At 46.4% G+C, this 24,528-nt stretch overlaps 1 protein-coding gene across 1 annotated transcript; it reads right to left on the bottom strand.

The window, feature by feature from the left end:
* Positions 1 to 408: 408 nt before the first annotated feature.
* Positions 409 to 24,129, bottom strand: MOGAT2 (monoacylglycerol O-acyltransferase 2). Its single transcript, XM_042021197.1, has 6 exons — positions 23,960 to 24,129; positions 16,567 to 16,745; positions 5,055 to 5,259; positions 3,444 to 3,618; positions 3,094 to 3,293; positions 409 to 1,071 (listed from the first exon to the last, which is right to left on the bottom strand). The coding sequence occupies exons 1-6, from the start codon at positions 24,051 to 24,053 to the stop codon at positions 917 to 919; spliced, it is 1,008 nt and encodes a 335-aa protein (XP_041877131.1). The 5' UTR covers positions 24,054 to 24,129; the 3' UTR covers positions 409 to 916.
* Positions 24,130 to 24,528: the final 399 nt, after the last annotated feature.

Here is a 24,528-nt window from a genome sequence, read left to right as displayed (position 1 = left end):
CCCACACACTCAGATAGTAAGGGCACATAAGCCGAGGGTTTCTGGTTTTGGAGATTCCTCCTCACTTCTGGAGGCTCCCACCCCAAGGTGTTATTTTGTTCTTGCGCAATTAAATTATTTGAACGATATGGATGTCTGAGACTGTGCTATGGGAAACCAGGGGTTGAGCCAGTAAGGAAGCCCAGTCTGACTGTGTGAGTGTGGAGTGTGAAGCTGCCAAGGGGCCTCAGTCCCAGCTCAGGTGGTGCGAGTATAACTGCCAGAGTGGCTTCTGGTTTCTTTACAATAATTAGAACTATTTTATAGTTCCAATACATATTTCTAATGGAATTTATTTAATCTCTATTTCCCCAGTGGGCTATGGCATCATTCTGCTGAGGGTGCTTGGCATCATACTAGGAATATGACCTTTCTGATAAACTGTGCTTCAGAAAAAAGAGCCCAGAGCAATTAAAAACATAAAAAGCACCAAACAAACAATGTTCATTTGTTTATCTAGATGAATTATATTTTAAAAACCATATGCCTTCAGCACAAATTATGGCTCATTCTTCCATTTCAAAATGAAAATAATGCAAAGGAAATAATTTCAATACTTCAGATCTGCCTGGAAATATCTGTATAAACTGGCATCCATGCCAGACTGGAAGTGCGAGTTTTGTGCTGGGGAGTTTCAATTGTGCTGACCACAAATGGGATTTTTTTTTCTTCTCTTTTATATCTTTTATGTGTCCTACGTGGAGAAAAAATTAAAAACCTGGCTCTACACCCGTGCAAATACTTGGAAAATCAAGCTCTTTTCCCTGTGCTATACAGACTATATGCTAACTATGAGTATGTTGAGCTTGTGAAGTAATTCCAGAGAAAGGGGAAACTTGGAGCTTGATCTCCATGGTTTCACCTTGCTTGAGGCACTCTATATAAATTCCAGGTGGCCGTCCTCTGGGACATTATATTTAGCTTTGTGCTTCTCAAAGAGATTGGACAACTCATTTAGGTATTTTTGATGGACTTGATCAACTTCTTCCTCAGAGGGTCTGTGCTTCTTCTGCACTGGAATTGGCTTCCCAACTGGAAAAGAAGCACAGGTGTTAGGAGGATTCAGTCTGAACACTGCTCACCCTAGCACAGAGCTGAGGTCAGCCTCTCCAGGATGGACAGGTTAATATGGCCAGTTATTTCCTGGAGCTTGGGAGATAGCAGAGCCAAGGAGGGATGGTGGCTCAGATCCTGACCAAGCTCTTGGTCTCCAGGATCACACTGGTCCTTGCCTCAGTTTACTCATCTACAAAGTTGGTTAATGTCAAAGACCCTCTGTGTAGTCTTTTGAAATAAGTGGTATATCCCAATGCAGTCCCAAGATCTGCTTCTCACATCTCAGATGTGCTGCAGATAAACACAATATAAAGACAGGATAATATTTAGGTTGGGCTTTCCAAGCTGTTTCCACATGGCCCTGGGAATCTGCATTGCAAATGGGGAAGGTGAGGAACAAGGGAGCCCCACACTATTTAAATACACTTGCAGTGGAGGTGCTTCCACTTTGCTCAGATTAAAGATTCTATTAAACATCTGATTTTTATTAGGAACCAAGCACTTATTTATCTTCTTAAAATCATGTTTTATTCGACAGAAAATCTAATTATTTTGATTCCTATCACTAGAAGAGCCTTTCCATCTCCCAGAGCTACCAGGGGCAGGACCAGGTACCTGGCAGGGGTCAGAGAAATCCGTGAGGTACCTCTCTTGCTCCGGTCTCTTACTCAAATTGTTTTTGTCAACTGACAGAGGGTTTCAACATCTTATAATGCTATTCTTCATCCAATTAATGAAGAGTCCATGTGATGCTACACAGCTCATAACACCATTGAGACAATCCAAACAGGTTGTAATACAATTAGAAGTAATTGCTGATTGTCAAACTTAATCAGTGGTGTAAGCTCTAACCATTCCAAACAGCATTTTTAATTACATTAATTCACAGAGCATCAGCCACGCTAGTGGGCCAAGCATGGAGACATCGAAAAACTTACTCAAAACCAAAGATTTTCTTGAAATTTGGTCTCCCACAGACATGGTCTCTGGTCAAAATAGTTCATTTCACATGCAAATAGGTTTGGATTTGCAGATGTGTTTGCACAGGACACTGAGCAAACCTGCAAACTGCTTCAGTGTTCACAGAACCACAGGATAGTTTGGCTTGGTAGTGACCTTAAAGATCACCTCATTCTACCCCCCTGCCATGAGCAGGGACACCTTCCACTAGACCAGGTTGCTCTAAGCCTTGTCCCACCTGCCCTTGAACACTTCCAGAGAAGCGGAGCAGCCACAGCTTCTCTGGGCAACCTGTGCCAGGCCCTCACAGCCAAAAATTTCTTCCCATTCATCTAACCCTGCCATCCTGTTACTCCAGGCCCTTGTCCAAAACCCCTGTTCAGCTTTCTTGGAGCCCCTTTAGGCACTGGCAGGGGCTCTGAGGTCTCCCCAGAGCCTTCTCTTTTCCAGGATGAACATTCCCAGCTCTCCCAGCCTGTCTCCAGAGCAGGGGCACTCCAGCCCTTAGAGCATCTTGGTGGCTTCCTCTGAACTCACTCCAGCAGCTCCCCATCCTTCTGATGCTCTTACCCCAGAGCAGGAGGCAGCACTGCAGGAGGGGGTCTCACCTGAGTAGGGCAGAGGGGCAGAATCCTCTCCCTTGACCTGCTAGTCCTACTTGTGTTTGTAAAACTGCCTTGGAAGATGTTTAACGCAACCCTATTGGAGTGGTTTTTGTCACCATGTTGTGGTGTTGGGGTTGTCTGTATCTCACAGAAGTGATGAGGTGGCCACATTTGCTCTGGGGCTCTTCCCAGCACAACCCAGATGACTGGAGATCTGTCAGGAGATCAAACCAGATTGCCAAACCAGTGTGACACGAGAACAGTTGGGGATGCTGCTTTGCACCACATTTCTAGCCCACTACTGCTCGTGCTCTCTGGCATGATGCTTCAGCCTGGCAGGAGGATGTCACAACTCTGGGACTGACCCTGTTTCCCCAGTTTGGCCAGCCTGAGTGTGTCTGGCATCATGTCAGAATTCTGTGGATTGACTCACCCACGGTGCAGATGGGCCGTCGGTACGGTATCAGCCCAAAGCTGTACTGGAAGATGCCTCGTGCGTGGAAGAGGGGAAGGGAGATGCCCATGATCTTCTGGAGCCGGTGCTGAATCCTCCGCAGCCAGGAACCCTTGGGATTCTTCACCTGGTCAAAGACATCATTCTCCCCAAAGGAAAAGGCAGGGACCAGGGGGGTGCTGCAGGGAGTCAAAACCAGTAGGGTGACATGATTAGCAAAGTCCATCCCAAAACCCCTTCATTCCTCTCCAAAGCAGAAACACCCATTAATCAGTCACAGAGCCAAGCACCCCTCCCTCAGCACTCCTGGACCCCACCCCCTGCATCACCCGTGCTGGATGGCCAGGCGCACAAATCCCTTCCTGTTCTTCAGCAGCAAGGTGAAGGATCCTGGCCGGGCATCCAGTGCCTCCTGTGCCCCACCGACAATGATGGCCAGCAAGTTCCCACCCCCTGGCTTCTGCAGCACGTAGGATGCACTCTCCTTGTCAGAGGGGATGAGGCCTGGAGAGCAGAGAGGAATTAAAAGTAAAACCCATCTGTAAAACACACCTGACTGTGGTTTGTTCTGAACCTTTTTCCCCCATAATCCATCTCTGGAGAGGTGCTAAATAGTTTATTTTCAGAGTTGATAACCCCAGCCCAACTCCCTTAAAAGGTGCTGGATTTGTCCACAGCTCTGCTGGGTGAGTACAAAATTATCCATTTGCTGTCTGGCTCAGAAGTGAGAAATGAGGGAAAAAATAAGGAAAAAAATAAACTGAGAACTAGCTGCACTTGAGCCCTAGGAAAAATCTGTTTCAGTTTGTTGTCAAGTGAGACCGTGTCCAATTCTGAATAATTCTGAAGTCAGAGAAACATTTGCTTTAGGTCAAAACACACGTTTCAGTGGATGGTGCTAATTTAAAGTGGAATTTAATGAAGGATTTGGTCCCTTGGTGTTGTTTACTTGAATAAGTTAGAAATCTTTAATTCAGAAATGACAAAGCAACATTGTTTTGACTATTTAAAAAAAATCAATCCTTGTTTCAGGGGCTGAAATCATTTGCACATTAAAACCTCATTGTGAAATGGATTAAATTGACCTGAAATTGAGTTATGCACCCAGCTCCCACATTACAGTGATTAAACCTGCCTTCACCTGGGTCATAAGTATCTCATATATCTCACTGTTTGGATTTCTCACTCTCTATGTAAATATTTTTTCAGCAGCAGGAGCCAGAGTTTATGTGGAAAACAGGGTAACGGATGCCCTAAGGTACATCAGATGGAACAGGATGCCTATGTTTAGCCTATTGAATTCTGCCCACATTCATCTGGAGAAGTGACCATTGCCAAGCCCACTACTGAGAGATGGAGGTCATTCTGCCAGTGTCCAAAAATCTCTCAAAACTCCCTTTCGCCTCTCTCCATTTAATTTTTACCTGTCCCTTTTCCTATTCCTTTTCACTACATCTTCCTCCCCTGCCACACTCCATTGCAGTAGCATGAGCTGCTATTTTCATCCTCTGTCCCTGGATGCTACTTCCCTGGAAGCAGCAGATGCTTCAGAAAAAGAGGGGGTTTTTTTCCTCATAATTTCAAACCTGAATATAATTTTTATGGAAAGAGATACAGGAACACCCTGCCCTGCCGCTCTCAGTGTTTCTGTTCACAATTTGCTCTGCATTTTGCTGTTACACAGCAGCTGGCAGAGTGATGCCCTGAGCACAGAGACCATTTATGAAGTTGAACAACAGAGATAACAGTGAGGAGGGCAATTTTTAACTTCAAAGGTTTTGGGTTACCATCTCTAATAGCTGTGTCCATGAATGGGATCCAATTGGCCCCAGATGGGGAAAAACAGACCCTTGACTCCTCTTTCCCATGTATCTTCACTATGTGTTTCTCTAAAAAGCACCCACATATACCACTGCATGCCAGAGGCCCATGTTCCTTACCTCCACTCATTACATAGTCCCTGAAGAATGGGATGCGAAACCACAGGGAAAGCATCATCAGATGTGGGGTGATGCCTGGGAAGAGCATGGAAAAGCCAGATGCCTCTGTGCAGAAATTGAGAAAGGCTCCAGCTGCCAGGACTCCATGGGGATGAAATCCCACCAGGTAGTTCTGCCGAGGGTCCAGCTCTGCTGTCTTCATCAACTAGACCCAGGGATGAAGCCAAAAAGGGGCCAGAGTTAGTGCTGTCACCTCAGCAGGGTGGAACACTGGCTATGGAGAGCAGATAAGGCATTCCTGGAGGGGTGTGCCTCGCACCCACCGTGCCTTTCTGTTGGAAAAGGTCAACTGGAACAACTCCCTCATTTTTCACTGAGATGTATTTCATTGCCCATATTTCCATCTCCTCCTACCAATTGGCCTAAAATGACTTTTCTAATGGCACAGTTCCTTATGTTGCCTTGAACTGGTCTAGGTGATGTTGGGAACCAACTTTGTTTAAGATGTCCTCCAATACATTTTCTAATTTGGGGGGAAAAGTGAAAAAAGGATGATTTTTTTCCACACAATCCCTCTTGATCCCACAACCAGAACAGCAGAGGAAGTGCATAATCACTGGTAGACCTACTACACAGCATAAGCACATGTCCCACCCAACAGCTTGGTGTGGATCCAAGGTTTATCCTGTCCTGAAGCATGTGCCAGGTGATTCCAGGATGTTTTTCACACATGGTAAGTTGAAATCTAATTCCCAGACATCTAACAGAGAAGCTGATGGTTTTCTTCCTACTGGGGAAAGCCTGCAGGAGGCCAGCTGTTTGTGTCTGTGTTGGGTGCCCAGCTCCATCAAAGAGTAGTGGATGTCTGCCCAAGGCTGCAGCAACTTTAGCAGGAGGAGGGAACGGGAAATGCCCATGTCCAGCATTTTAGGGATGGGCAGCATGGATTGCAGATACAGTGCAGCTCATGGCCAGCCCTTGAGGGCTGGCTAAGCAGCTTGTTAAAATCCTCAGCCTATCTGAAAGTGACATTGAAGCCTGGGATAGACTACATGGGAGAATGGGTACCACAGAACAAGAGGGGATGGTTAATGGGAGATAAGGAACAACTGGGATTTGAACTTAATTACACTTGTTATGGACTGCCCAGGGGAGAGGAGCTGGTGTGACAAACCCACCCTCCAGCTCTGGCACCAAGAAGACCTTGCCATGCCAATATCAGCCAGCATGTGCACAGCCCAGGCAGAAGCAGGCAAAAGTGAATGCTAACATCTCTGCACTGTTTCTGTGGGTGCTGAGGATGCTCACAGCAGCAGCAGAGGATGAACCTTTCCAAGGTTAGTCATCACATCATTTCCTCCCTGAAAGGGTGGTCAGACATTGAAACAAGATGACCAGGGAAGTGGTGGGACCACAATCCCTGAAATTGTTCAAAAAATATGTAGGTGTGGCACTTGGGGACATGGTTAAGTGGGTGTTTGTGATAGTGCTGGGCAACAGTTGGACTCGATGGTCTTAGAGGGCTTTTCCAACCTAAACAATTCTGTGATTCTGTTATCACAGAGGCACCATGCATTTCCAGACAACTCAAAGGCACTTGTGCTCAAGAACAACCAAAGCCCTATGCATTTCAGTGTCACCCCTCCAAGCACCCTGATCCAATCTGCACTCAGGGTGCAGTTAATGGTGCATGTATTTTCCTAGAAGCAGCTAGAACTGCAGGCTAATCATGAGAGTGTATTTTGCTTTCTTACATCATGGCTCATTTTCCACCTGTCCGAAGGCACTGTTGACTGTACATGTGCCCATTCAAGCACCTGCTCCTAATGAGGGGAATGGACAAACAAAAGTCCCATCACTGCCTAGATGCAGAGGTCTCTAGGCAGGAAGAAAAGCAGATGGCTGAATCACTAAATGCCCAAGGCCCCTGCTACCATTTGCTATTTTGAATAATCTCAGCTTGCATCAATGTTTCCTGCATTCATCTTCACCTTCCAAACAACCTTTCATCTCCAACTGATTTATAAGCAGGGAAGCAAGATGCTCAGGCATGTTGGAAACTGCTACATTTCTGGCTGTGTATGTGCAAGGAGACAAGAAGCGCGGAGGGGGGCACAAGACAGCAGCCACTGAACTGTGCAAACTTCCTTGATGGGAGAGTTCGCCTGTGCTAAGACACCACACATCTGTAAAAACCCTCCCTAGGAAACAATCAGCTGCTGTCTTGGTGCTCTTCGCAGTGAAAGAGGAGGGAGGACAGGAAAGCAAAGAACACAGGACAGTGCTTGGAGTGACAAGACAAGGGAGAATGGTTTTAAACTAAGAGAGGGAAGATTAAGACTAGCTATGAGGAAGAAGTATTTTTATGATGAGGGTGGTGAGGCCCTGGCACAGGTTGCCCAGAGAAGCTGTGGCTTCCCCATCCCTGGAAGTGTTCATTGGATGGGACTTAGAGCAGCCTGGTCTAGTGGAAGGTGTCCTTGTTCCAATGAGTTTTAAGGCCCCTTCCAACCCAAACCATTTTGTGATTCTGTGATAAGACATGGTCCTGGGCAACTGGCTCTGGGTGGCCCTGCTTGAGCAGGGGGTTGGGCATGTTGACCTCCAGAGTTCTCTTCCAATGTCACCCTGGTATTTATAAGTCTGTGATTTTTGACTCTCTGCCTAAGCCATGGGCAGCTGGAGGGTAGCAGTTGAGTCCCTCAAGACTTGATGGATCTGGTTAATGTTTCTGCAAGAGCTGTCCCCTGCAGTAGCCCTGGGGAAAGAATGTCCTCAGTTTGTCACAATATCTGCTCACATCTGGATGATTTGGCCAAAACTCACAGAGAAACCAGAGAGCTTATACAAGACTAAGAAAGAAATCTGTAGCAGAGGAGAGACTTGGGCAAAGTCTCTTACACTGTAGGTCTAGACTCTACACTACCCTTTTCCCTCTGGAAACTCTTCCACACAGAAACTCCATCCTCCCTTCTGGATTGTTCCCACTGTCTCACTTCTTCCCTCTCCACCTGGCAGAGGTCAGTCTCCATTCCCAAACTGCCAGGAAAGTTAATAATGTGACTGTGAACAGCCTCCCTCTCCTGCTGTCCAGCCGAACTGCCTAATGGAGCTGGGTTTGAGGTGCCAAGGAGTGGGACTATCCTCCATCCTGCCTTGAATGAGCTGTCTTTTCCACACCCTCTGGATGGCACTTGCTATTCTGGTCTTTCTGAATGAATTGAACATATAATAGTTGTCTAAGTACTTAAGGGTCCAACCAAGCTGGTGTGTGCATGAGCATGAAAAAACCCAAGGTTTTTCTGGTGAGCTAAGAGCAGTATCTCATCTCAGAGGTGTCTGAGATGCCAAGTTAATGTGTATGACCTGTGGTCTGAAAGAAATGAGCTGTTAGCAGCTCAGGGTTGTGCTCTCCAAGCTGAGCCATGGGTTTGTTGACTTCCTTGAGATTCCCCTTGGCATGGTCAGGATGCCTGCTGATGAGCAGTAATGATGCATTCTCAAAAGTGCTATGAAGCCTTCTGGATCCCAGATGTGGGACGATCTTGGCCTTCCTAACAAATCATAATTGTTTAGGTTGGAAAAGCTCTCTAAGATCATGGAGTCCAAACGCTCTGCCAGCACTGCCAAGGCCACCACTAATCCATGTCCCCAGCTGCCATATCCACATGGCTTTTAAGTGTTTCCAGGAATGGGGAGTCCACCATTGTGTTGGACAGCCTGTGCCATGACTGGACAACCCTTTCAGTGAAGAACTTAATGAACTTAAATTTTGAAGGATGAGGTCTATTTTATGCTTCATCATGGAGAAGTATAGCTTGATAGCTACAATTTTTCAGGGCTTGCAGTGAGTACTCTCTAATAGAAAACTCCCTTTATTCTGTCTACTCAAATGTGGGTCCAGGACATGGGTGAAACTCTGCCCCAGTTCCCTCAGCTCCCCAAGAGACATGGTGGGACCTGCTCTATGCACTGTCAGCTGTGTTAGGGAAATGCATATGCAGACTTACAGGAGCTCTGATAAGAGCCCATGTACTAGTGAGGGTCTCAAGCAAATTAATCCAAATTTATTTTTAACTGGATTAGTTAAATGGCATTAGCATCCCAAATAGATTATTAATTTGATGATATTGATGAGGTATTAAAGTGCTCTTCATTTCATATTTGTTTTGGTTTAGTTTTAATTAATTTTGGAGTGGAATTAAGATAATTGGAGCTAGGGCTTCTGAGTGACTTTATCAGCCCAGGAGTTCAGCACTGGTTTAACCAGGATGATTTAATTCATCCCTTGAGATGTGGCTGGGTTCTCCTAGTTGTTCCCTACTGACTGGATTGTCCTGTCCCAAACCATGGGAAGACAGAGGATAGGCAATTCCCTGTTTAAGGCTGGTACACTAATGCTTGAGGAAGGGGTAGTGAGGCACTGGCACAGGTTGCCCAAAAAAGTTGTGAATGCTCCATCCCTGTAAATATTCAAGGCCAAGTTGGATGGAGCTTGGAGCAACCTGGTCTAGTGAATGGCATGCCTGCCCATGGCAGGGGGTTAAAACTAGATGATCTTTAAGGTCCCTTCCAACCAAAATCATTCTGTGATTCTATGATTCAAATAAAATTCTCCCAGAGTCTAAAGGTTTGGAGGGTGGGTGCTCAAGAAACCCCTGGAGATGCATTGTCTGCAGGGCTGAAGGGGTTAAAAAGTTGTTAAGTGAGGAATTAATCAAGTCAAGTTGAAATGAGTAGGAGCACTGCATGGTGCATACCATGTCAGGGGGCATGTAGTCAGGGAGGACACTGATGTACCATGTCATTGCATCCTTAAGGATCAACGAACATGAGGTGGGAGAGAGGGAGGAGCATGGCATTACCCCCACAGTCATTCAGAGAGCAGAAGAGGATGTGATGGAGGAGGAGAGGTTAGGAGAGCTGATCAGCAAGCTCCTGCCTTCTTCATTTAAAGTCTCCCAAATTGAATTGCTACTCTTTTTTATCTTTCTCTGGTCCCAAACTCTGCTTCTGTGGATGTTACTGTCAGTAATCTGCTCTTAAGTGGGATAAACCTCCTTTCAACTTTGTACTAAACAAATCCTCAGGTCTCTAGTTTTCCATGGGCACCTCCCAAAAGCATCTCTTGCAGGATGAAACAGGCAGTCAGTTTCTCTGTGGGAAGAAGCCCAACAAAGATATCCAAGAAACTCAGCCAGATCTGAAGAAGGACAAATTGTGCCAAGCTGAAAAGAAGCAGGTCACCCATCCAAGGGTGTCTGAATGGGAGACCAAAAGAAGGGCAAGTATCTGAGTACTGCCAGCAGCTGCTGAGGGTGGGTTTCAGGTCCCAGCAATGGTGAAGGTCTGAGAGGGGCAGCTGGAAACAGTGAGATCTTTGAGCCCTGGGGTTTTCTCCTGGTGTCACAATGCCATGTCAGAGCTGCGTTTGCAGCAAATATTGGAGAATCTGACCAGCTAGGTGGATTTAAATTGAGTTTGGATGGGACTTCACCACCCTCACTCCAAAGGCTTGGTAAGGATGGAAGGTCCAAAGTCCTCCCTTGTTCTTGTAGGACTTCCTTTATCCAGTGGATTAGCAGTGCAGATGGTGGGGGACAGTCCTCCAATAGATCACAGCCATGGCCCCCCTCTTACTTAAGGACCCGCCAGAACAGAAGAGTGCCAACACATGGGACAGAGAAGTTTCTCAGAAAAGGATAGCAAGGTGGCTTTGGGCCATTTGGCCATGACTTTCTTTTTCCCTGACAATCCCTCTTCCAGCCAACAGAAGGAAGCAAAGGGAACAGCCAAGACCTCTGGAAATCAGAAATTGTATTTAATGTCATGGGCCATGACACAAGTCCCCAGTTACAAATAATACCACTCTTCTGTGAAAAGAAACGAAACATTCCTGGCAGTGATTGGTTCACATGAACTGGAACAGTCCCCTCTACAGTGCCTTGTAATTCCCCAGAATAACAAAACATTCAAATAACCTCCATCACGGTTTGTGCAATGATGAGAATGAATGAGCCACGGGATGGAGCCTTCCCAAACTACAGCTTCAAGGGTTCAACTAATTCTCCAATAATTCATTTTAGTTATGCTAACAATAAAACCAGTAACACCACCAAGGCCACAAGCACAATGACAGAGGTTGCTGCAGACAACAAGGTCCAGCTGGCACTTAGATAACCCCAAGGCTTGTAAGAAATGTCCTGGTGGCTCTTCACAGGGAGAAAACAGTGTGGCAAAGACCACAGGGGCCTTTCCTGTACAGCAGGTTCTTTCCAGGCTGCCCTGAATAAAGCCGGCATGATTAACCCTACTGGGGTTGCTCTGAATGATGACAGCAGCTGAAAACAAAATATGTCCCTGTCTTGGGTTAAAAGGCAAATGTCTGCCAAGGAAGGCAGGAACCTTCCTGGAACAGGAAGAAAATACCCCTCCCTCCAAGCTATTTTAATTTCAAAATTACAGGGCTTTCAGGCAAAAAAAAAGTAGAAAAAGGACTAACAGTTCTTTACTAGAATATATATATATATATATATATGTATCAGGACAGAACAAACCACAGTACAATAGCAGAAGCTTCCAACCCACCAACTACAGTTTTTCCCTATGGTGTAGTTATGATCACGGCCGGCAGGGGGCGCAGCCGGCTGTAGCGAGGCAGAGAGATGCCGTGATCCCCTCAGCCGGCGCCGGGAGGGAAGGAAGGAACTTGCTCCTTTTGCAAACTCAGGGTTCGATCTCAGCACTAACAAGGAGCAGCTGGCAGAAGCAGGGAAAGCAGGCAGATTCGATCGTGGTGCCGAATTGTAGCGTAGCAAAGTCCTGGAGCCGAATACACAAACTCCCGCAGCACCACGCTCTCCTCAATCCCCGAATGGAAGGAAGGCAGGACCCACCCCCATCAAGTCTCGGGTCCGAGTCCACAACTTACCGTGGCATCACGCCACAACTCCCGAAAAACCCTGAACGGAAAAGCCCAATCCCCCAGCCAAAAACTCCCCAACCCCACAACAACTCCACTGGAATGCCAGGGGACTTCTTTTTGTGTCTCGATCGCTGGCTATTCACCCAAAAAAGTCACCCCCTCCCCCTTCTAGCGTCTCCCTGAAAACAACGGGAAGAAATTAACTGAGAAACCTAAAAAACCACAACAGTCCCCAAAATTTCCCCCAAGACGTTAATTTTCACTTCCTACTGCTAGAATGGACTCATAACCCAGGTTTTGTGATCCAAAGGTGAGATGTCTTGCCTAAGCCAAGCATCCAGCCCCAATTTTCAGTCAGCAAGAAATATGGTGACCTCTGTTTGAGGACTGTGGTAGAGATAGATCTTGTCAAGATTATGCTTACACTTTTCCAGTTTCACCTTCCTCATCTGGGGTTACCAAAGCACCATGGCTGTATGAGGGAGGATGGTGACAGGACAGGATGGGACTGGGGAGAAAAAGCCACAATGTCCATTCACTTGCCCAGAGGATGCAATTTGTTTTTACTGTTAGGCTGGGTGTATTCTTCATCGTAAAGATGCACTGATAAATGATGAGGAAGGGATTGTGAACACGGAGATAGGGTTTGGGCAGCAGCAGACAGATTACTGACTAGTTTTTCAACATAGCATAGATAGAGCAGTCCACAGCATCCAAATCACTCTGTAGGCAACATCAACACAGCAGACATCACTGGTCATCTGTTCAGACATACTCTAGCCCAACTAGATTAATTTTACACCTTTTGGTGTATTTTTCACAACTTTATAATGCAGCTGAGCTCAGCCATGTATTGGAATTGAAGAATCATAGATTCATTTAGGTCATAAAAGCCCTCTGAGACCATCAAGTCCAACCATTACCCCAGCACTGACAAGACCACCATTAAACCATGTCCCCAAGTGCCACATCTACACAATTTTGAAACAATTCCAGGCCAATTGAAGGACTACAATGAGGGCATATTTAAAAAAAAAAAAAAAATATATATATATATATACACACACACTTTTTTTTTTTTTAAAGGTAGGTTTTAAATGCAGAGAAATTAAGCAGAAATAACTTCTCTGGGCAATGAACTGGACCCTGACTTGGATTCTCACTGCAGTTTTTCTCATCCCCCTTTTGAAAACACTCAAGCTCATTTGGGTCCTGCCTGGCTCTGATTCTCAAATCATTAATTGAAATGGAATCAGTTCCAAGGGGGATAAATCCAACAGCAAAGTGGTACTTGTGCAAGGGTGGTATCAGCAGAAGGCACACCTTGCACACACTGCAGTGGCCTAGCTCATCACTGGCATGCTCCATGTACTGCAGCATACTGCAAATTCACACTGCCCAGAGAACAGATGCTCATCCCAACCTCTCTTTGCTTCCAAGATAGCAAACATGCACAGGGATCCCTTAAAAGCCGTGTTTAAAGCTGTTTCCTAAAATAAGACAGCAGGCAGCACATGCTGCCTCCAAACACTTGACCATGCTATGTTTGCTGCTGGGATCTGGTAGGATTAGGAGGCACACTTAATCTTCCCAGAATGCCTAATTCTCCAGGGCTTAACAAACTCAATCTACACACAAATACAGCCCAGAGTCCTGGATGCCAACCCAGCCTGTGTCCCCACATCTCACTTCCTTGTGCCCCTTGTGCTGGGACTTTGGGCAAGTGGCGTTGTTCAGCCTGAAGAAGAAAAGGTGAGACCTTAGAGCCCCTGCCAGTGCCTAAAGGGGTTTAAAGAGAGATGGAGAGGGATTTTGGACAAGGGCCTGGAGGGACAGAACAAATGGGGATGGCTTCAAACTGCCAGAGAGCAGGGTTAGATGGGATATTTGGCAGAAATCCTTGGCTGTGAGGATGCTGATGGCACAGGTTGTCCAGAGAAGCTGTGGCTGCCCCATCCCTGGAAGTTTTCAAGACCAAGTTGGGCAGGGCTTGGAGCAACATGGTCTAGTGGAAGGTGTCCCTAACCATGGTAGGGGGGTTAGAACTGCATGTTCATTGAGGTCTCTTCCAACCCAAAACATTTTATGATTCCATGTTTCTATGACTGAAAAAATATCTTGGAGAAATAGTATTATGTGATTGCCTGGTTATAATGCTCTCTATATTATATATTTTTTAAATTTTTCTGCTGTCCTTTTGTGGAACTTCCTCTATTTTCTCCCAGAGAAATGGGGAGAAAGGCTCCACAGAACCCTCCCGGCCCTCCCCCAGGCAGCTGCAGCCAAACCCCATACCATGCTCCCTCTACTGGTCTTAGTGGTCCTCTTAGAAGAAAGGAGAGACACGGAATGCAGTGAAGCATTCAGGAGCGGGGTTCCATGTCCATTAGAAAGGGACAGGAGAAGGATCATTGCTGGGCTGAGCTGACAGCTGAATTTCAGCAGAGATGTTGGTCCAACACTTCGTAAGTGGTGGATTATGGCCGCAGATAATTTACAGAATATATATTTGCATATAATTATTACAGTCACAAAAATCATTGCATTAATGTTGGAATGTGATAAATAACATAGAGAATAGAAATTTTCAGTTCTCCTGAAGTTGCTGAATAGAGTTTAAAGCCTAATTAGCAAAAAACCCCATAAAAGGATGTAAAGGTATGCACGCTGGATGATAAATGCGTCTTACCAGTGGAGGAACAGATAAAGAGGACTACAGTGGGTTTTTTTTTGCAAGTTAGGTAACAAGAAGCAACAGCATATGCCTAAAGAAAAATTTCAAGGAAAGGTCACCTTTCAAATCGAAGTATTCACTGAATAGGACCACCAGAGATCCCTTTAGAGGATCCTCCAAGATCATAAAATGATTTCCAGTAGGAGGCATGCAAATAAGTTCTAGGAAAAGTGATGATTTATGTGTTAGCTAGGAGACACGCTTTAATGAACATGTATGATTATAATGGATAAATACCTTATTGTAAAGCCTTATCACACACATTAGATAAAAGGAGATACCCCTGTAATATGTTCTGCACAGATAAAGAATGCCTGCTTTCTAACACTTCAAATTGTATTAGAAAGCTTATTTTCTGGCCGATTTCACTATCAAAGGGGCCTTAAAAACATTCCACTCCCTGCCATGGGAATGGACACCTTCCACTAGACCAGGTTGCTCCAAGGCCCGTCTAACCTGGCCTTGGACACTTCCAGGCACGGCACAGTCACAGCTTCTCTGGGCAACCTGTGCCATGGCCTCACCAACCTCACAGCCAAGAATTTCTTCCAATATCCCATCTAAATCTACTCCCTTACAGTTTGAACCCATTCCCCCTTGTTCCATCACTATAGTTTCTGATTAACAGTCTCTCTCCATCTTCTCTGTAAGGCCTTTTCAGATACTTGAAGGTGCTGTGAGGTGTCCATACAACCTTCTCCAGGATGAACAGCCCCAATTTTCTCAGCTGTCTCCATAGGACAGGTGCTCCAGTCCCCTTTTTGACTTCGTGGCCTCCTCTGGACTTGCCCCAGAAGTGCCATTTAACCTTCTTATGTTGGGAGCACCAGACCTGTGCACAGTATTCCAGGTGGGATCTTATGAGAGCAGAGAAGAGGGTCATTTCTGGTTGAGCAGGAAAGCTGATGGGCATGTCATCTCTGGTCCTCACTTAGCTCTGGCTCCCCTTAATCCTTATCCCAGGCCCTACTCCATTCAGGATGGACTCTCAGGCTGGGTTCTTATTTTTTCTTTTGGGCTGGTGGGTTCTTTGGATTTTTGGGCTCCCGACTTCATTATCCTGGACTGCAGCACCCAGCTTCTGACTCCAGGTGATTTCTGACCAGCTGGGTGCATCCCATCTGAGTTCTCTCAACAGGCAATGGGTTTCTAAAGGAATTACCTTAGAAATTCCCATTTCCTGATCTACCCTTGAAGCTCTCTTCCTTGCACAACCCATGAGCTCTTCTGCTGCATTCCTCAGATTTGTACCAAATGGTGATGGCTCTGAGGCAGGACTTGCTGCTACTCCATGCATCCACACCATGCCAAGGGGACACCAGATAAAAGAGTAAGGGCAAAGGCCAGCCACATGCATTAAGTAAATCAGGGAATGTCACAGAAGCCCCTCTCAAGAGAACAGCAGCTCTGTGAGACTGCTCAGTGCACACACAGATTTACCCATCCATCCCCTTCCTCAGCAGAAGGGGATACTGACATTGCAGAACACCCAGGATCTCTTGATTTTGGTTAAAACTTGGCCCTGTGCCAAATAGGTAAATTCTGAACAACCTGAAGGGCAGGAATGTTGCAATATAGACATGGAAAACAAAGGTGAGATTTACCTAACAGCTGTAATGCAGCAAGGTTAAATAGGTGTGGAAAAGACAGATGATTGAAGGATGTGGTTTGTGAACATGGTGATCCCCATTTTTTACTGTGTCTTCCAGTAATCTGGGAGCTGGGAAGATTATCCTTCAACACTAAACTTCTAGCACCCCATGCTATGACTGCTGACCCCAGACTGTATCCAGACTCCAAGGACAAAGCTGGTCCCTGAAACACTGAAGAGCCGATGGATCGGTGGCACTTACCGTGATGGGGAAATAGTCCCTCATGTACCTCCAGATGATGCAGTTCCGGAGGATGTGGATCCGCCGCCCACCCTTGCTGGGTTTCTCCCTGTCTATTAACCACCATGCAGCATAGAGGGTACTGACCAGCCAAAAACGAGTGAAGAAGAGGGCGATGAAGGCAGCTGTACAGCACTGTGCTGAAAGAAAAGCCAGCAGTGACTTGGCAGTTGGATTAGGTGGACTTTGGGAGAGGAATAGTTCATTTGGAGAGGCATTTTGGTCCTGGGATGTAGCCCAAGCCTCCACTGAGCTTGCTGCTGAATATGTCAGTGTGAAGGAACCTCTGATGCAGAGGTGGTTTCTTTTTTATCCTCCCCAGGAACCTGAAAAGACACCAAGCACCTGCCTTGTAGCAACCACCAATTTTTCCAAAGGCCACCATGTCCCCCTCTTCCCAAAAGACTGATGGATCTCACTGCATTCACAGTGGATTCACATTCTCATGGATCAGCTCTCTATCCTTTGCTGTCTTGCTTTTCTCTGGAGTCAGACTAATCTCTGCAATGATAATGGCCTTGTTTTACTCCAAAACTGCTGTTAATACCCCCTGATGACACCTGATACTTTGCAATGGCAGCAAAAAGGGTCCTATATCCAGCCTGTACAGTCCCCAATAGCTTTTTCTTGAGCTAATGATTCCCTATTTTAGTTGTGTCCATGATTTATACACATAGATAAGATTTTACTCTTTACTGAGTTTTTTATTATTGATTTTGGACCCTTTCCTCCACTTCTCAGGTTCAGTCTCAACTCTAATCTTGGAGTCTAGAGGATTTTCAGTTCTTTCAACTCGATGTCATCATGAATTTTATAAGAATGCTCTATTTCATTCTCTAAGACTTCCATAACTTGGGACTTTCTCCAGTTAGTGCTCAGCTTTTACCTCTACCTCCCACCTCCCTTATACCCTATGTTTTGGCATGGGAACAAGAGAAGAAAAGTCTTTGTGCAAACAAACATCATTTGGTACATGAAATCCCACTCAAGCCCAATACTGTCTGCAGAGACTGGAAAGTGATGATCAGCCACCAAGCTGCCACCTGGTAAAGCAGATGTGCGCCTGGGAAGAGCTGTGTCCTCTCCATCTGTTCCTCTGGAAGCCTTAGTATTGCTTGTGAAGGGAAAGACTGAGCTGAAAAATACCCAAAGATTCATCCAAGTCCTTTGCCCTCCCCAGCTCATGGGTTACATAATGTTTTATACATTTTGTTCTACTTTGGGTCTTCATCACAGATCCACCACCCAGGGCTGAAAGATATGAGGATGGAGATGCCCTGCTCAGCTTCAGCTTCAGCTGTGATATAGATGCATCCACACCCTCATGCTCTGAGACATCTTTTCCATCTTTGGGAATCCCCTCGTACCTGCTCTCTCCACCTCATCTCAGCTAAGGCCTGTCAGAGAAGTGGAATAGGATGCTCTCATCTAAGACCTTTGTGTACCTCCTGTTTGCTTTCACTTATGGATAAATAAGTGGATCATGTTTGTAGCTTTTCTTTTTTGGTGATGAGTCACCCTGATTACAAAGCATGGAAAAGCAAATCCTTGCCCCTTTTTAAAACACTGTCACGATAGAACCAATAATCTCTATGGGGGGGAAAAGTGCAATAATCTAACAGGATCCTAAATCCCCTTAAAGCTGAAATGGGATTGTTTGTCTTCCTATAAGTAGAGACACTGCAGCAGGCACCTGGGTAGGCACTACAAATTTTCCAGTGGAAAAAAACCTGCAGCTCTCTGCAAAGCAACAGTTCTAACCTGTAATGCATCCTGCAGGTCAGAAAGAACTACTGCTCCCACCTGGTGCCACACTTTTAATGGAATCATAGAAGTCCCCTCAAATCTGGCCTTAGACACTTCCACGGATGCAGCACTCACAGCTTCTCTGGGCAACCTGTGGTTGCCAGGGCCTCACCACCATCAGAGCCAAGAATATCTTCCCAATATCCCTTCTAACCCTGCCCTCTGGCAGTGGGAAGCCATTCCCCCTTGTCCTGTCATTCCAGAGCCTTGTCAAAAGTCCCTCTCCAGCTCCCTTAGAGCCTCTTTAGCACTAGAAGAGGCTCTAAGGTCTCCCCAGAGCCTTCTCTTCTTCAGGCTAAACACCCCCAGCACTCCCAGCCTGTCTTCAGAAAAGAGGGGCTCCAGCACTTGGAGCATCTCTGTGGCCTCCTCTGGACTCGCTCCAACTGGAGTCTCACAAAAGTGGAACAGAGGAGGAGAATCCCCTCCCTCAACCTGCAGCTCATGCTTCTTTTTCAAATGCCTCAGACATAGACTTTATAGCTCTCAGGAATTGCATAGAACATGAACTGCAGCTCCAGGGTCCACATGATAAATAAACACAATTTTACTACAGCTGGGAGTTAGGTTGTCAGGCCTGCTGCAAAACTGTGCAGTGCCTAATTCTCTTTTTATCATACTGTGCAAAGCTCAAAGTACATTCTGCAAAGTGAAGGAGTAGTTCTGGTCCAAATCCATGCTTTATCTCGCAATTATATACTTATTAAGTTCTTCCTCAATTCATTTGCAATTCACCTTTTTTTTTTTTTCAGAGCAGAATTTGCACTCAGTGACCTTCATTCAATTTTAAGTTTTGGGGGGTTTGTGTCCTTTTAAAACCTTTTGGTGCTCTGTGGGAAAGGAGCCCATTCCTGTCCCAGAATGGACTGTCAGTCTGAAAGTTACTGTGGATGGGACCAAAGAGACAGGAAAGTTCCAGAAAATGTACAGTTAAATCTTCATCCAAACCAATTCCAACCTTAGGCAGGCACCTGATTATTTATGGTCTGTAGTTTGGTGAGAAGGAGACACTCTGTAGCACTGTCTGGACACTGAGACTTTCTGGGCCACCAGTGGCAGAGTATTTGCCACAGAGCTCTATTAGTGCTTCCCAAAAGCCATGTCAGGTCCCCAGGTTGAGTCCACCACCACCAGTCCCACTGCTCAGAAGAAATGGGCAGGTTTGGGTGTGAGGTTGCAAACAGGCGTGATCCTCATCTCCTCCCTCTGCAGGTCTGGACTCTTGTGCTATAGTCCAATTGCACATACTAAATTGCTATAAAATGGCTTAAGCCCTTACACAGAGCCCTTTCAAGGCAGACAAGGGCTGTAAGAGCAGGGCTAAGGGCATCATGCAAGTCTTTGCAGATGCATCAGTTCTGTTATCTGAAAATAGCCAGATAATTCTGGGCTGGGCTGAGATTAGCTGCTGCACTGTCTGCACTGTCATGGAAAGTGGAGACTGCTTCAAACCAAAACTAAAACCAAAGGGTCCTTGACAAGAAGGAATGCCATGTGCAGACCCTAAATCTTGCACTTTCTGACCAGTCCAGATGCAAGAAGGTTTCTTTGTGGTTGTCCATGGTGAGATTTGGCTTTGGATGAAGCATTCATAGGATGGTCTTGAACTCTGCGCTGCACTTGTTGAGCAAGGTTGCAGCAACTTTTCATGGTCCAGGACTCAGCATCTCACATCTCTATGGCTGTATGGGACTCAGCAAAGAAAAGAGACATCAATTGATGGCTTACTTGTATTCTTTCACAGGCCAAGTGGTTTCCTGGGATAGATTCCTTCAAAGAAGCTCAGAGCAAAAATGAAGTAGTGGGTTTCTTATGCTGAGTAGTTTTGCTGTGAGCTGCAAATCCCTCTCTGGACAAAAAAATGGCCATATCACAGAAAGCACAAATATGCCATGGGGTCCAAGTGAGCCATGGGTTCCAAACAAGCCACAGGTTTCAAAGCACATGGAGGACTCTTCTGGCCAAGTCTAAGCAGCGACCATGTCCCATCAAAGTGCTGCTAACCCAGAATTTGTTCATTCAGCCTGAAACAGGGAAAACTGCAGCCCACAGAAAGAGATTTTTTTTATCGCAACAGCCACAAAGTGAGTCAGATTCATACTGCGCTTGTCAGGAAGGTTTGCAAAATCATCACAGAATCACAGAATGTGTTGGGTTAGAGGGATCTTAAAGACCATCCAGTTCTAACTGCCCCACCATGGGCAGGGATACCTTCCACTAAACCAGGTTGTTCAGAGTCCCATCCAACCTGGCCTTGAATGCTTCCAAGATGCATGTTCCTGAGGTCCCCAGTGCCAGCCTGGAGTCCCTGATAGTGACCACCTACACTGATACGGCACCCTCGGGCACAGCTGATCTGGGCAGACTGTGGACTACACTTAGCTGCCAAGGAAGCCTGATCACACCGGTACCACATTGCCCTTTAAGCCAATCCTAATGACTCGAAGGGTTTGAAGGCTGGGTTTGTTATGCTGGGTCTGCAGAGGCAGCGTGCCCAGGTCTACTGCCCCTGCACTAGGTTTGTTTGCCATGGTTCAGCCCTGCACTCATGGTTCTGCATGGTGTGTCTGGATGGACGTCCATGCCCAGTGGAGAGTAGGAATGAGAGAGGCAGCAGGAAGCAGTGCAGCAGGCTTGGGCACCAGCCTGCTGATTTCAGTTCTCTGCAGTAGCCTGGTTCCCCTCTATTACGAGGGGGCACTGGTCAGTACTCGGATCATGTACTGGAGAGGCAATGGGGTCCTCACTCCATGCCCTGCAACCCATTCTTACACCTTGAACTCTTCCTACAGCAGCTGTCAGCCTCTGAAATAAAATGAAACCTTTTGTCTCCATGCTCTTGTCAGGAACATCCTCAGGAAAACTGGCAGGGCAGACAATGCCTGCCTGTTGCAAGGGATGCTGGAGCAGAGCTCCTTGCCAGCACTGAGGCCGAGCTGCTGCCCTCACCCACCATCCTGCCAGGAATGAATGAGTCCCTTGCCCAGAGCTTGGCTTTTCAGGCGATGCATTTGCACAACCATAGCAACAGCTGCCTGCAATCAGTGCTGCTGGGATCTCTGGTCGAAGACCTGTGCAGCGGTCAAATGGGTGTTTTCAGAAGCCCTCTTCTGGCAGCAGAAGCACAAGCCTGTCTCCCAAACAATGGAGCAGCCAGCAGCTAAATCCTGCCCACGGAAGGTCTGAGCTCTGTGCCTGAGGGTTATAACAGTGCAACCAGGGGTGCTTGGCAGCTCACGATGAAAATAATGGTATCTCTTAGCATCTACCTTATGCAGTTGTTAACTGGGAGATTTTGGGTGGAAAGCTCCAGGCTCAAAGAAACTTTGTAAAATGAACCAAACCAGCTGGGATTGCTTCATAAGGTTTTGTTATCACCTTTCTAATGCCCTTCTTAAGAGCATTTCTTAACTGCTTTTGGTTTCAGATTGTATCACCAAAAAGACCCCAAACTAAAACCAAAACCAGAAACAAACAAACCCACAAAAACACACCAAAACACCCAAACAACAAATCAAATTCTTCTGGGGAAAGAAGATAAGTTCTGGAAGGTCAGCCATGGGAGGAGGAGTGGGTTTGGGTCTCATCCCCATGCAGAGCAAGCTGCGTTTCCCTGCAGGAGATAGAACCTGTGTTGCAAGTAACTCCTACAACTGTAGAGGATTCCTTCCTCCTGGCCATTTGCTGTCATTCTGCTGGCTCCAGAAGTAATTTTCATCTGTGGAAAGTCAAGTGCCAGTTTGCTCCCAATACCAAGAAGGAAAAAAACCTCAAGTACAAATTGTTTTATTGGAAAATACTGTTAAAACTCCATAAGCCCCAACTGCATCCATGCTGGGAATGGGGATGTGCTGTTGGATCCCTTGTTAGCACTGCGACCACATCTCTACTGCATCCCAACTGATTCATGTACTGTGGAAGGAAATGCAGGTGGCAGGGACAGAGAGGGAATCATGGAGCACCCCAAAATGTCCCATCTTGGCCAGCTGGGTCCAAGGCTGCACAGCTCTTGCCAGATCTCCATCTTTCTTGCCAGGACACATTCATGTCTCCTCCTGACAGGTGTTCTCTGGTGGCAGAAGGTTGAACACAGGTGGCATCTCTTCTTCACTGGAATGTTGATCACAGGTGGCATCTCTTCTGCTCAGGGAGACCCCCAGGGTTTATAACACAAGTACACAATGGCAGCCAAGGGTGGCTGTTTGGCACTTCTCTTCCAAAAAAAAGGTAGCTTCACCCATCCCGGTGACCAGCAATGGCCCCTGGCCTCTGGAATTGCCCAAACTGGGCTAATGTGTAGTTCAGAAGAGTGATACTTAGCATGGACCAATCCTACACCAAGAAACATTTAAAGAGCTACACTATCTGGACCAGTATGGTGCAGTCCTCCGGTCCATCAGATACCGGTGCAAAGGTGGCCATTCAGACTTAAGTCTGTGGCAGAATTTGGAAGGGCCCATCTCAGAAACCAAGTGGGACTCAGAAGCACAGCCTGTGCTTTCTGTGCAGGTATAGTTCTGGAGATGTTTGTGTACCAGGAAATGGATACACACAAAGACCTGCTATGTTCTGGGGCTAGTCAACAACTGTATTGCCACAACAAATGAGGAGCTTTATGCACATCCCATCTGAGATTCACAACTGGCATAACAATGGGAAACTCTGTGATGTTACCTTTTAGCTTGGCTCCTGATGGGCTGCAGATGGTCCCTGACATTTTACAATGATTACCTGCCTCTGATACTCCCATCTCTTTATTTCCCTAATGCTAGGAAACACTGGGATGCCACCTTCCAGCCTGATGGGCTCTAAATGTCTCCAGGCAGTTTGTACTCTCTGATGACGCACTTCTGGGTCTCCCATCTCTTTATTTCCCTGTGCATCCTATCCAAAACTGCATGTGTGTCATTTCCATCAGCACCTGATGCCATCCACCAAGCAGTGAGTTTGTCTGCATCTCCGTTTGCTGGTGTGTCTTTTCCTCAACTGTTTGGGTTTTCTTTGAAAAACAACCTTTTCGAATGTTCAGGGGCATCTGTAAAAAGTGAAGTGTCTGTTCCCAGGGCTGCAAAGCAGAGTCCTCAATGCTCTTCTTATGGTACCATTCCTCAAGCATGGTAATTCTGTTTCCCATCCCTAACACCAAGCAGACCAACAGCTTAAACCAGGAAAACTCTAAACCTAAAGGGCAAGAGAAACTGAAAACCCCACCCAGGTTTAGATGCTGCATAAGACCTGTAAATATTCCCATGCACAGGCAGGCAGCCATACACTTCCTTAGTGCCACCGTGCTCTGATCAGGTGGTGAGAAGAAGCCAAAAACACTGGCACAGATTGCTCAAGGAAGCTGTGGCTGCCCCATCCCTTGGGGACCTGTTCAAGGCCAGGTTGGATGGGGCTTGGAGCAACCCAGTCTAGTGGAAGGTGTCCTTGCCCATGGCAGGGGATTGGAACTGGATGATATTTAAGGTCCCTTCCAACCCAATACTGCAATTCTATGGAAAGCTTCTCTGACTTCTCAGAAAAAGGAAGAAGAGGTGTCTCTTACCTAGACCCACGAAGCTGAAGACCCATTGAACCACTGATGCTGTCTGAAGCCTTCTCTGCAGTGGCAGAGACAGCGGAGCGAACTCAACCTTCATCTTGGGCTCTGCATGCACGTCTTGCAAGGAGAAGGAAGCAAGTGGTGAATGCAAAGTGCAGTCACCTGTCAATATCTACCCAGTGTTACAGTAGAAGGGATTGTGCAACATACAGTGGCAGTGGTGGCTGCACACAGCACCATCCCATACAGGGAGGAGAGGGAGGTGTCACGGACTTTACACCATCATGACTCACAACATTGTTAGATGGTGACAATTTTATGCTTCTACCACCGAAATCTGGGAAGTAAACTCCATTCAGGACCCGATCCAGCCTTCAAGATCCTGTCTCTTTCAAATTTTGCAATATTTGGATGTTGGCAGAGACAATGAGGCATTCATGCCTGTAAGCCCGTTTTATTTTTGCCCTTCCCCTACAAATCACCCTGTGCACAACAGGAAGGGACAAGCAGAAGGGACAAGCACAGGCAGGTCAGTTTTGTTCACAAGTGATGTGATATGGATGGGTTTCAGT

The sequence above is a fragment of the Corvus kubaryi genome, unplaced genomic scaffold (assembly GCF_017639235.1).
Source record: "Corvus kubaryi isolate FWS band 111438036 unplaced genomic scaffold, C.kubaryi_AGA036_p1.0 37127, whole genome shotgun sequence".
NCBI lineage: Eukaryota > Metazoa > Chordata > Aves > Passeriformes > Corvidae > Corvus > Corvus kubaryi.
Note: the sequence above shows the minus strand (reverse complement) of the source record. Positions and strands in the feature narration are given on the sequence as shown.